Below are 13,678 nucleotides of genomic sequence, written 5' to 3'. Positions count from 1 at the left end.
CAAGGGATTGCCCAAGAATCAGTGACAAATTGGATTATTGTCCTGACTTGAGGCCAGTCAGTCAGTGACTTAAGCTGAGGTCATTATTACTATTACAGCACTTCACCGCTAGCCCCAAATGCATTTCCTTCCCTGCAGCAAAATGTTTTGGATCTTTATTTTCTTATACTGGAGCAGTTCATTTGACCTGTGCTGTTGCTTCTATACAAGGCATTTCAGAAGCTGGGTTCTTATCTATAAACCTGCTGAAATCAGTGTACACTTAATGGTCAGTACAGTGGCCAGCCACACTGAAGTCTTCAGAGATGTGCTCATGTTGAGGTGCATATCTTTTTTGTGTGCATGTACACATGCTTTGGGACAAGGTGCCATTAGCTCTATTCTGCTGCCTGAAGAAGGTCATTAGCATCGAGTTGGTGTTGCTTTCCCTTTATAACACCTCAGCATGCAAGGTGCAAGCATTTCCGAACTTGGTTTGGCTGCAAGGTATCTAGTGGCTTTATCTGCTGTCCATAGGCAGTGCGCAGCTCCTGGACTGGGGGCCTAAAGCTCTTTCTGCAGACCAATGTGTAACGTTAGCAGGAGCCTGTTTGGAACTTGGGTTAAAGTTGTTATCTATTACAGCGACCCTTTGACAGCACACTCAAAACGGAAGGAAATAGGCTAGCGACGTTTCTTAACTATGTAAGTACCTCTGTGTCCTTGTCTGTGAGCTTGAAGTTTGCAGTTCATTCTCATTTAATTTTATAGAAAGATGAGCCTGATGCTTTCAAGCGTTTAGGGACTGGAAATCGCGTGGCCACTTTTTTAAACTATGTAAGTATGACAAATCCACTATCCATTGAGTGAGGCTTTCAGTTGCATTTCCTTTACAATTAACCCATTGCACAAGCTGTAGAGACTCACTAAAAGCTACAGCATCTTGAGTTGGGGGTGTTTGTTGTTCTCACAGCATCAGCTGCTATCGGGTTTCCTTAACCCCATTATAGAAAACCTAATTTGTGTGGGGACCAAATGTTCTTCTCTTGGTTACACTAGTGCAAACTCAGTGGATTTGCACTCGTGTGTAAGGAGAACTTTTTAAAAAATTGATTTTGAAACTGCGGGCTTGGAGGGCTTCAGATACAGTATTCCACTCAGCACTAAATGTTTAGTCAAAGGGTCTCTTATTTTTCTTCAGCCAGGATCTGGTAGCACCTGATGTTGTGGATCCCTTGACAGCCTCTTTATTTTAATTGCCCACTAAAAGCTGGTGTAGTGTAGAGTAGATTATTGCCTTCACAAGAAACAGGGTAACAAAACTGCTAGCTTAATTGAGAAAATGGCAAATAGAGTACTGAAAATGGTAGCATAGTGCATGGTCAGCATGCAGCCAAAGAACCATATATGTTGGAGGTGCGCGCATATTCCCCATTGAATATGGGAGGTCTGCAAGCTGGTTCAAAACAGTATATGGGCCCGTGTTTGTTTTGATGGCAATTTTTTAAATTCTGACAAATAGCCTGTAGTTTACCTGGCAACTGTAAAGTAAAGATGGGTTAATTTGATCTTCAGTCCAATGCAAAGGGTGACTGAGAAGCATCCTGGGAGGTTTTTCAAATTTCAGTTGAGGCTGATCAGTTCCTTTTGAATTGCAAAGAAATCTTGTATTGCCATGTTTAACATATTACAAGGTGTCCCAAGTTGCCGACTATAAAAGAATGGTTTGTTGCTGTAACATAGGTTTTTAAATTGCAGAGCAGTATGCACCATGCTTTGTAGATGAAGAGAGCTGAGAACTGGCCTGGTAGAGCCAATGGCAGCCTGTGCCCTTTTATTGTTGGTACCAAATAGTACGTCAAATGTTAATAAGTGTTTAGTTTGCTGCTATAAACGAAACATCAACAGGGGGAAAAGGTGAAGATTGTTGATGCTTGTCCAGGAATGGAACTGGCAGTTTTGCTGCTACAGGCAGCACTGAACCTACTACCAGACCTCTCCAGTTACAGCCTGAATCCCAATCCTTTGAAATCTATGGACGTCTTCGTTGACTTCAGTGGCCTTCAGACCAGGCCCATAAAATGTAGCCCTTTAATGGGAGTTGGTTCAGAATAGATCAGATAAAAATGCATTCCAGTACAGAGGGCCAAAGCAGAAACAAGCAACACTCAAGATTATCTTTATTAGCTGTAGCATTTATTTTTTAATTTGAAATCTTTAATTGGTGCACAGAGCTCTCTGCTCTGGGGGTGAATGACATCCATAGCCTGTATGTAGGGATCTCCATAAATCACACTGGAAGTACCACCCGCCCCCCCGCATCTCCTTTAATATTTTCATTTTGCTGCTTACCGCCACCCATCCCTGCCCCTGATTGGTGGAGGGGCTTCGCCGGCTGGACTGTTTGCCACTGATTTGCCAGGGAAGTGAAAACCTCTGCCAACTGGGGGAGGGCAGTTTGGGGAGGTGAGGGGGGAGCAGCAAAATGAAAAACAAAGGACCTACTGCAAGTGGCATTTCTGGTACTGTTTATGGACATCCCGATCTGGACGTACAGAAAGCAGAGTGTGCAGTTTCCTTGTGGTACATTGCACCTCTGTCAACTGCTTAGGAGTCCTTACAAGTAAATGGTGGAAACCAATTCAAAGGATGTGGTTCCAATTTGCAAAGGAAATGTGTGGTGAAACAGAAACTTGTTATTTATCCTTTTGTTAATTGGATTATAAAAAGTTGCAGAGAATTTTTTTCAAATCAACTTACACTATCAATTTATTTACAATGGATAGCTTCATAATGGCAAAGTACAGAACTCATACAGGAAAAGTTATTTGTATAGCAAATTCATGAGTAACATGGAGTGAACAAAAATATCCAGGTGCTATGTGCCTGAAGAGTTGCTCATTCTCAGAATTCAGCATCCTTTTCTGGCTAGTATCTATTTATAGAGCATGTGAATTATAACTTTCTGTTCTTGCAAGTGCTGTGGGTATGTTAGTAACTATTCAGTGATAGTGATACTATCTTAACATGTATGCATTGTGGTTACTTATTTTCTCAGATGAGCGATGTAGAAGCTGGAGGTGCCACAGTTTTCCCAGATTTTGGGGCTGCAATTTGGCCCCGGAAGGTAAAACTGACTTATCTTTGTTTCTCTCCCTCTTGTCTGTTAACCTGAACGTTGTTTATTCCGTACATTTAGCAAGCCAGCTAGCATGGACATAACAGTGGACTTAGGGGCTATCCTAGACTTTAGACCAGAGGGTGGCAAAATACGGCCTGTGGGCTGGATTCAGCCCACTGAGGGACTTTTTTTCCAACCCCTGGCAGGTCCCACAGTCCCATCTGGCCCAGGCGACATCTGACCCATGGTGCATATGGCCCTCCCGGGCGTGTAGTGGGACTGTGGTAACTCTACAGCTGGACTACATTTTCAGGTAGTCCGGGTGGCAGCAGTTCCTTCCAGCTGCTGCCGCCACTGGCCCCAGCTCCATGGTACTGGTGGGGACCTGTGCACACAACCCTAATCCTGACCCCAACCCAGCCCGTGCCTGCTCCAGACCAGCCAGGACCTATGCGCACAGCCCCAGCCATGACCTGCCCACAGTGAGTGGCAGTCAGGCAAAAGTTGTTGCTGGGCATGGGGGAAATACAGCCACCTCCCCCTTGCTGCTGCCAGGCCCTTCTAGCTGCAGCTGCCTGAAGCCTGCACCTGGGCTGCCCTGCAGCTCCTCTCTGCTGCTGTCACCACCACCTTTGGGCCATTCAGCAGGGCAGCGGTGGCATTGGAGAGGAGCCACAGGACAGCCCAAGCAGGGGCTCTGAGTGGCTGGAGCAAGAATGGCTCAGCAGCAGTGAGGGCGAGGTGGCCATTTTCCCCTGTGCCCAGCAGCAGCTTCTGCCCAGCTGCTGTTATTGCCACTGCTGCTCCGCATGGGTGGGCAGGTTTGGAGCAGGCATGGGGTGGGCTGGGGTCAAGGTTGTGCACATGGGTCCCAGCTCAGCTGGTCCAGAGCTGCTCCACTCTGCTGGAGCTGGTGCAGGATGGGCTGGGGCTGTGCACTCCGATGCTGCTGGCCATGGCAGAGAGGAGCTGCAGTACATGTGGGCTCCAGGCTGTTACGAGAAGGGGAGGGTACTGACCAGCCCATGACAGTTCCCTGCGTGGCCTGCCAGCCCAAATAATTGCCTGCCCCTGCTGTAGACTTATGTGATGCTGTATAGAGACAAGGATCCCTAATTTTGAGTAACTAGTCTTTTGCTGTACACAGTCCAAACACTGCATAGATCTGCTCCTTTAACAAAAAGGGAATTGCATGCAGGTCAGCTTACTCTGCTCAAAACACAGAAAATGCTTATCTCCTCTTTCCTGGGGACTTCCTTTCATTTAAATCCAAACAAATATATACTTCAGCGTGAGCTACTTTAGCAAGGCACTACTTCAGATTTTTCTGTTCCAGGACCCCTTGTTACCTGTTCTTAGTTCTTGGTGACTTAAACATTCCCAACTCATTGACACTCTTGAGTTTATAATTCCTGAGTTCTCATATCAGCCAGTACAATGGCTCTTTATGCTGGGTCATAGCACAATCATAGGAATAAACCAGAAAAAATTTAGATGAGCAGAGAGAGGTGAAGCGGATCCTTAATTTGGGATTAAAACCTATTTTGTACCCCTGCCAGCAGTGAACTTTTAAGTAACTAAGTGCCAGATACACTTGCATATTTTATGTCTGCAGGCCTTTGGAAGCATTCTGAAATCCTACATTGCATTTCATTTAATACAAGCTTACTTTCACTTTTCAGGGTACAGCAGTGTTCTGGTATAATCTTTTCAGAAGTGGCGAGGGTGATTATAGAACAAGGCATGCAGCTTGTCCAGTACTAGTTGGGTGTAAATGGGGTAAGTAATTGTTCTCTAGTTGACTTCAGTAGTTTAAAAAAAAAAAAGAGATTTTTATGAAGATATATTAAAAAAAAATATGCTGAATGTCTTGTACAGGAGTTCTGTAATGCTGGTCTTGCCATGCAGGACTCCACTATGCATCATAAATACAAATGACATCATCAGTGTGGCATAACATTTTAGATGCAATATTGCCTTTGATCTCAATTATTGCATTTACTACTCGGTGTCCTTCGAGTCATTTTAACCTTATTGACATCCCAAAGGAAAGGAAATTCTGCTATTTCAGGGTGATATATCTCCTTCAAGTGCCAACTTGAAAATCCAGGGTGGTTAGAGATCAGGGTCCTGTTCCTACAAAACTGTACTCATGGACTTCATCTTAAATAGAATAGTTTACCTGAAGTCAAGATGAGTGCTCCTAAAATTAGAGCCAAATTCTTTTTTAAACAGATACTTTCTTGGCTGCAGCCCCGGGAAATGTGCTTAATTTATTGACCTGATGTTCTGGAAAGCAACAGTGTGGTTGGTTGAGTAGTATCTGATCTACTTTTGCTGTGCTGGCACTTCCAGAACTTTCAGGTGTAATAAAGAAAGTGAAGATGAAACAACATAAAAAGAGGAGCATTTTCTGCGGTGCAGTTAGGATTGCTCTGGTCTGTTCAGACTGCCATACATAAAGCAGTTAGAATTCTCCCTGTACCCTGGCATGGTTAACTTCATCCTTGCCCTGGAATATTTTTTCCACCCTCTGATTGGAATAGATGATATTTATGCTATGTTGTAGAAGCAAATAGATGCAGATGCTGTTAGACAAACTAAGTTAAATTCTATAGTTAGGCCTTAGATGGTTATGTTTGTGACCTTGGAAATGATGGCCATATATCTTTTTGGGAAGAAAGGTGCGTCTTAGCTACATAGAAATAGCTAGTTTCTCTCCCATCTTAGCATGGGCATCGTCTGCTCTCCCATCGTAGCATGGCCATTTCAGGGTGTGGCAGGGACCTTGCCGGAGCAGACTGCACTGGAGAGTGCTCCCGGGCTTGGTGGAATGATACTTGGGGGGATGTTCCTTGTGCTGCTCCAAGTTGTTCGGATTTGGAGAAGTACCTTTCTCCTTGCTCCCTGAGTCATCCCATCCCTTGTGAGGAAGGGGAGGAGGAGGAGCATAGCATCCAACTCGCCCCCCTTGCTTTGTTAATCCAGACACGGGTTTTACTTCCTTGTTTTGCAGTTTCAAACAAGTGGTTCCATGAAAGAGGGAATGAATTTTTAAGACCTTGTGGCAGAACAGAAGTCGACTGAAAACCACCTGGCTATGCATTTTTCTGTTTGTCTGTCTTCTCTTCTCTCGTTTGTTCTTCCAGTTCATTTCTAAGAAATGATCCATCTTCTATTATCAATGAACCCTGGCACTTTTTAAAAAAGAAAAATGTCTAACATCTTTAAGCGAAAGAAGCAACAGGCCTTGTCTACTTGCAGAGTTTGCTGACTGGTATTCTCCCCCATCCCTGTCTTCCCTTGATTCCCATCCTGACCTTTTTTTCCCCATGCTCCCAATTTCTTTCCTCTGTAACAGCAGTACAAACAATGCTCTTTGGTGACTGAATGCATTTGAATTCCTGGTCTTGTGCCTTTCGTACCTCAGATGATTTGGATGTTAAATATTTCATCGAACCAAAGTTTTAAAAAAATGGTTTTTTTGTGTGTACATGTTGATTTTATTGTATTTCTATGGATTGCAAGTTTTACCACAAAAATAAATGGCCTTTCAAAAGAAGTAGTGCTTTTACTGTCTGCGTGACTTTAACGACTGTATCAGTATTTATCTCTGTGGCTGCCTGGAGATATGGGCATGGATTGTTAACTTGGTTTGGAGATGTTGATGTTCAGATTTGGGCTAGAGCCCCAGCTGGAGCTCTTTCAGCAGGGTGCACTGACCCTGCATCTTCTGGGGGGAGGAGTTGAGGGTACTCAGTGCCATATCAAAAGAACTTCTAATGCATACCCTGAAAAGTAATCTGCTAGGCCAAGGGAGAAAATAGCTTGCAGTAGCTGGAAATCTGTCCCAAAATGTGTAGTGCTTCCCTAATGTCATTCTTAATCTGTGTTGGGGCCCCACCTAGAAGCCCTGCTTGTAGAGTAGGAGTTAATGGTCAAAGAATTTGCTGTATTGTAAACTGGCTGGAGTGTTGCCTCTAACTGACTTGGTATCAAAATGGATGTGTAGCCTGAGTAAGGACCTCAGTAAGTAGGCCAGAGCTTCCTCTACTTAAATAAAGCTTTTCATTTTTACTTGGAAAAATAATGAATTCATCATCTTCTTTATGACTTTCTAAAGTCCCTGGAGAATAACTGTATCTGACAGTCTCTTGTCCATATTGTTCCAATTAAAAAAGGTGAAGGCTACACCCCAAAATACTAAACCATTCCTTCCCTGAGGGTAGGCACTTCCTTTGTACAATACTTTGTTCTTAACTGCAGGTGAAGGACTTGGAGTTCAAAGGTGCAGCTGGCAAGCATAACTTAAGCACATGCTTGGATAGATTTGAGCATATTTTCCATCTTGTCCTTTATGATGACTTTGAGGTAGGCATGAATTCTAACCAGGCACACAGTAAGTCAGATTTCCTTTTGCCCTGGGTCTTCTATGATTTGGAGATGGACAATGAGTATAAAGTAAGTTCAAGGACTTGGTCATATGACTATATACAGAGCAGGGCATCAGGCCCATTACCTATATCCATTATGGTCGGAGAAGGAAGGTGAGCATGTTCATAACACAGACCCATTGGTGAGAATTTATGGAGGAGAAATGGACAAATGTTGAAGATGTTAAGAAATATGGAGTTGGATGACTGCATTGCGTGCATACCGTGTGTCAAGGGAGGGTTGATTTGAGTGGAAGTTGTGTTGGCTAATACTGGTATAAACATGAAGAGAGAACTAACGATTTGAGGTGAGCTGTCTAGTGAATGGCACAGTACTTTAAGCAATAATCCATGCTTTTAAAAAAATTGAGTTAATGGTAATGATATTGACATGTGGAATGGTCTTTGATGGAATAAGTGAAAGAAAATTCAATTAACTTGATGTCTAATGACAACCATAATATCCTAATAAGATGAACGTTGATTTCCTTGATTTTTCCATCCCTTGTCCCTTTTTTATAGGGTAAGTCCTAGAATGGACTAAAACTTGGAATAGTTACTGGTAGGAATTCTCTTGGCAGCTGAGAGCAATATGCCCGATACACTGCTGTATTAGGTTTCATCTATTGTTCAGTGAATGCCACAAGAAAGAACTCAAGTAAACATTAAAGCAGAATTCATGCCAACTGTGGCCATGATGCAGCAAGGAATATAAAGCAGGTGCCTAAATTAGAGCATTTCAGTATTTCCATGTGCTTTTCTTAGGCACATGTTGAATAGAAGCATATACAAGGTACTCCTGTAAAGTCTTACTTCCAATACAAGAAGCAAATACACAGTTAAAAAATTATCTAAGGCTGAAAAATTATCTAAATGGAACTGATAAGTCATTGTGGACAACAGTGAATCACGGGTGAAGAGGAAGTGCATTACATCATATTTATTTACAAATTATTCAAATAGCTGTAATAAAATAATTTGCAAGCTTATTCATAGAAAGATTAATTCTGCATTTGAAGTTTTTAAAAGTGCTTTTCACAGTTTCTGTTTTTACCAAACAGAGAAACCAATTTGTCTAGCTAAGACGTAGAAAAACAATGCAACTTGTCTGAGGTTACTTAACGAGCTCAGCATTCATAAACAGAGCCCCAGCCTACCTGACTGCAGATGCAAATGCAGGCAATTTAACCTGCAGTTCGCTTTGTACAGAGCACTGTGGGTTGCAGCTCAATAGCTCGTTTTCTTTCCCCTTATTTGTCCTGAGTTGCCATGAATTCTTGTGGGTTCTGGTTGGCTGTTGAGAGGACTGCATCACTGAGTTCTAGTTATGTTAGTAAAATCTACATGTGCACCAAAAGCACAAAAAGATGAGTGCAGCATGTGGTAGAAGCATTTGGATGGGCCAAATCCACAACCTCACTTGAGAACTCAGTTGAAAACACTAATTTATTAAAATGTCTATCATCGCAATGATTAGGCACTGAGGCGGAGTACAGACAATCAAAAAGTCCTAAGCTGAATCTATTCAGTCTAGTTTATCTATTCAACCCCACCCCTGTGACCAGGAGAGAAGTCCCTCCAAGCCAGGGGTAGGCCAGGTCCCCCAGCCTCAGAGGAGTTCCCTGGCCCTGGCAGGTTGCCTCTAGTGCAGAGGTGATTCCCCCTCCCCATTGCCAGACTTAATATTAGACTTCAGACTTCAGGGTGGGAGTGAGGAAATGCATCCCACCCCAGCCCAGCACTGGACCTGCAGCCAGGGTCTCCCCTGCCTCCCCCTTTTACTTCCCCTGCCTGCTGGGAGCCGGGCTTGATTCCACCAGCCACACCGCCCTCCTCCACCTCCAGGCTGGCACTGGACTCCCAGCCAGGTGCTGTCTGGGCAGAGGGATGGGTGGGAGAGCCTGCAGTGGGGGTTTTACTCCTCCTCCCCCCTGAGCTGGGAGCTGGGCTTGAGTCTACCAGCTGTGCCCCCTCCTCAGCCTGTGCAGGAGGGTGTGTGACTCGGGTCCTCAAGCCTAGCTCTGGGGTGGATTCAGTCCCTGCTGCATGTTCTCCCCCCTGCACTGGGCAACACCTGGCTGGGGGTCGAGTGCTGGACCTGGGGGATGGGCCCCCCCCCCAGGTCCAAGGAGTGATAGTGTTTGGGCTAGGAACAGAAGGGGGGGAGCAGAACCTGCTCCACGGGAGCAAACGGCACAGTCTAGGGCTGCAAAGCATCCTGGGATGTTGGGGGACTGTGGATTAATTGGAATCTGGGACAGGAGCTTCATAAAGTGGTTTGACTTAAATCTGTTAAATCTGATACTACATCCAACCTGGTTTATCTTAAATCGGTTTGGGCCATTTTGAAAGCAGTTTGAGGACACTGAACTTTCTGTTCTGTTACAGGTTTAAACTGGTTTCTAATCACTTTTAAACCGATTTATGTGCATCTACAGTCCTTAACCCAAGAGATCAGGCTAGAACTCAGCCAAGTGTCCCACCATCCCAACCACCTGCTGCTGCTTTATTTTCTCCCCCCCTAGTTAAAAGTTGAACAGTGACTGACCAATCCTTTTACCGGCATCCCATGTCTCTTGCAGCGATGGTGCTGTGAGCTTGTCTTGGAAATTGCTTAAATCCTTGCATGTCTCTCTGTGTTGTATACCATGTTCCCTCTCGGTAATGTGATTTCTAAAGTATTGATCTGTTAAGCCTGGAAATGAATTTGCAGAAAACACCAGGATGGCTCCATCAAACTCCTGAGCGTCCAGTAAATTTGCTGAAACCTGTGCGTAGCTTGTTAGAGTGCATCCTTCATTCTGCTTCATAGTTTTATCCAAGACTGACAGATCATGGCAGCAAACCTGAAAATCAACCTGCAAGACATGGTTTTCCAACCTAAAAGTGAGAAGCTTTGCGTGTCTTGGAATTAGCAAAGCCTTGCATTACACAGGGAGAGGAGAGTCCTTATCTGTGGGTTACAGGTATGGTGATTGACTTTGTATGTCTTTTAACCTGACAATTCTCTCTTTAATGTACTACTTGTGCTTCTGAATTTCTCAGGGAGAAGTATTTTAAATGCAGGAATTTTTTTCCAAATAACATTTGTTGGGAAATATTTGGTTGTAAATTTTTTTTCTTATAATTCAATTTTTATCAAGTTTTATGAAGCAGTTTTAAGCCTGGATTTTAGATCAAGTTCATTTTATTTAACTAATTTGGGTGACACTCAACTGATTTTTAAATGGTGAAGTTAAATGAACATTTAGACATAAAATGACAAGATACTTTGCGTTGTCTCATACGCTTTTAAACCAGTATGGACTTTTAGAGCGTTCTATCGATTATGTATAATAATGTTAGAATTTTACAGTAGAATTGATATCGCAAACATGGCAATATAATTTACCAGAGAATAGTTAGGATTAATTCCAATTATTCACTATTTTTCCTCTGGAAATATTTTTGGATCCTATCAAATTTTACTGGTAAATTCTTTAAATTCTTCATCAACCTCCTTACATTAAGATGAAAGGCGCTTGTCTTTATGCACTATTTATTTTTTTCTTTAAATTAGTGGGAGGGTATGCTGTCCCAATGTCATTTTAAAAATGATTATGGGAATTTTATCATCTTGTTTGAGAATAAAAACAAATATTTTCAGTAACTTCACCAGTGGTAATTTCCCGTCAGAACACTCTCCACCCTTTAGAAGATAAGTTGCAATTAAAAGCTTTATCTAGTGTTTCCATCAGCCTAAAGTGTGTGAAGATGTACTACAAGATAATGGACACAGAACAAAAATAACTCAAAAAACCCCTGACTTAAATGTTCAAAAGTCTGATAACTTGAGTGAAATCACATGCATTTATTTAAACCTCTCCCAATATTTTTATATTTTTCAGCTTTATGCTGAGTTGGGCAAAGAGGGGAAAGGAGGGACGACATTCAAGGTTGGTTGGTTGGATTTATATCCTGCCGTACCCAAAAGGATTAGACCAGCTTAAAATAAACACCACAGACAGGATTCCCAAAACACCTCCCACCACCCCAAACCTGAGAGCTTTGACCTTCCCCTACCTCCCAGACACCCACGCAGGCGAACCCCTTGGTTTCGTTGTTCGTGTTGCACTGCTTTCAGCATGTGAAACTCTAAAGCAAGAATGTGAAGGTGCATTTTCCTCCTTTTTTATTACTTATAGTCATATGCAATAGGCATTAAATTCATCACTGTATGCTGTTGTAAAGAGCACAAATTTGTAGCAAATGCTATTTCCAACTGATCTTCAGTTGCTGATTCATAAATCACAACTAATAAGAATGAGTTATATGCGTAAGTACTAACGGCTTACCTCATTTATAACATGGCATAAGGTCATCTTCTGGGTTTTTTGTGGTTTTTTTTTATGGATTCTGTACTGTGAAAGTTTTTTTTTTTTTCCCCCCCCCTACAAGATGTAGAATTTCTCTATTGTCCAAATAATGGTTCACAGAATAATGGTAAAGTCTGAAGTAGTAGAAAAAATATTTTCATGCAGGCTTTTAAAAATAAAAACATAAAGGACATTATCCTGACAGCAGCCAGGGATGAAGAGCTTTTTGTGGATTTATGGTACTTTGGAATATCCCTGTTTCCCTGAAGAGCTGCTTTCGTGCCATGATTCAGTTGATTTGTTTTGTGAGTTGGTGACAGACAGTATGACTGTGTTAAGATGCAGGCAGTTCCACTCTGATGTTTCATTAATGTACAAAATAGTTACAGCACTCAGCTATTTATTGTAAGGGCATGAAAATCGTACCCAAAGAAAAATCAGTCTCCCCTCAGTACCCTTAACCCTGAGCAGGGAAGCGCCATCACTGTAGTTTTTGCGACTAGCCACCCCACAAGCTTCCTCCCACACATGCATGTTCAGCTGAAAAAATATTTGGAAAAATTATTTGAGTTCTCAAATAGTTTCCATGTGACAAACTCTGTTTCTTTGTAGTGAATAAATGTAATTGCTTAAAAAAAAAAAAAAAAATTAACTTAGCCCTTTTCATTAAAAAAGGTCAAATGATGTCGTTTTAACTCCAGGTTTTTCCTACTGAAAAGCAAGAGGGGAGAGAAGTTGCTTTAATCTCCTGTCTGTGTGTGCAGGGGCTGGTGAGGAGTGTATTACTCCTGCTCTTTATGGGGATCATATCAAGGTTCCTACTTGATGGAATAGGAAAAAATCAAAGCGAGGAATATTAATACTGTCTCTCCAAATGTAAAAAAGTTGCATAATTCTGTAGTAGGTTATGAGCCTGTCAAATAAGCTCTGGTTTGCACTCTGAACTGTTTGAACAGCAGAAGAAAATGGTGTTTGGCTGGTAGGGCTAACGTTAGGTAGAGGTAATTAGGTGGGATTTTTTTTTTGAATGCACTAAACCAGAGGTGGCCAACCTGCAGCTCCGGAGCCAGATGCGGCTCTTCAGAAGTTAACATGCATCTCCTTGAATCTTTGCACAAGCACTCGGTGACCATTTGGAAGCTGATCACCGTGTGCTTGTGCAAAGATTCAAGGAGACACATGTTAACTTCTGAAGAGCCGCAGGTTGGCTACCTCTGCTTTTGGTTAGCATTGGAGTTCTTTGGACAGGCATGCCTTAACCCTCAACCTTGAATCCATGCAATGTACATAGGGCATCCTGGGCCCTGGCTATACAGAGCTGCCCTGGGACTGGGAACCTAGAGGCAAAAGAGCAACTGTGAGCAAAGGAACAACTGCATTAGGAAGTATTTGCACAGCCCTGGATTTGATCTGGAGCAAAATAGGGCTAGGGCAGATTTATCTCCATTGAAGAGATTTTATAACGTGGTTGCAACTCTACCCCTCGTGCCTTTGGGGCAGCTGGAGTTTTCCTGGGATACCTTGTCCATATGTCTGTGGCTCTTGACTGAATCTTTGTTTCTTCTACCAAGGCCAGTAACTACCAGCCGTGACCCGAGGGACAGAAGAAGTGAGATTAGTTGAATACTTGAAGGCTGGAGTTGGTTGTCATAGCTGGAAACCCTCTTAGTCTGCGTTCCTTCAAGGACGGAAAAATCTGAAGCATCAAAACCCCTACAAATCCATCAGTTCTGGGTATGATTCAGTGATGCTTTTTCATAGTTTCATAGTTTCATAGATTAAGGGTTGGA

At 42.8% G+C, this 13,678-nt stretch overlaps 1 protein-coding gene across 3 annotated transcripts in view; it reads left to right on the top strand.

The window, feature by feature from the left end:
- Positions 1-6,667, top strand: part of P4HA2 (prolyl 4-hydroxylase subunit alpha 2) — a 55,184-nt gene extending 48,517 nt beyond the window's left edge. For 2 of the 3 annotated variants that reach the window (XM_019506325.1, XM_019506326.1), the window contains 4 exons: positions 751-816; positions 3,038-3,106; positions 4,783-4,879; positions 6,117-6,667. In XM_019506325.1, the coding sequence (XP_019361870.1) occupies positions 751-816; positions 3,038-3,106; positions 4,783-4,879; positions 6,117-6,187 (303 nt within the window). In that variant the 3' untranslated portion in view covers positions 6,188-6,667. Of the gene's footprint in view, positions 1-624; positions 685-750; positions 817-3,037; positions 3,107-4,782; positions 4,880-6,116 lie in introns of all 3 variants that reach the window. The other variant, XM_019506327.1, reaches the window with a different exon arrangement.
- Positions 6,668-13,678: the final 7,011 nt, after the last annotated feature.

The sequence above is a fragment of the Gavialis gangeticus genome, unplaced genomic scaffold, assembly GCF_001723915.1.
Source record: "Gavialis gangeticus isolate Ggan-Ray unplaced genomic scaffold, GavGan_comp1, whole genome shotgun sequence".
Lineage (NCBI taxonomy): Eukaryota > Metazoa > Chordata > Crocodylia > Gavialidae > Gavialis > Gavialis gangeticus.
This window is presented reverse-complemented; position numbering and strand designations above follow the sequence as displayed.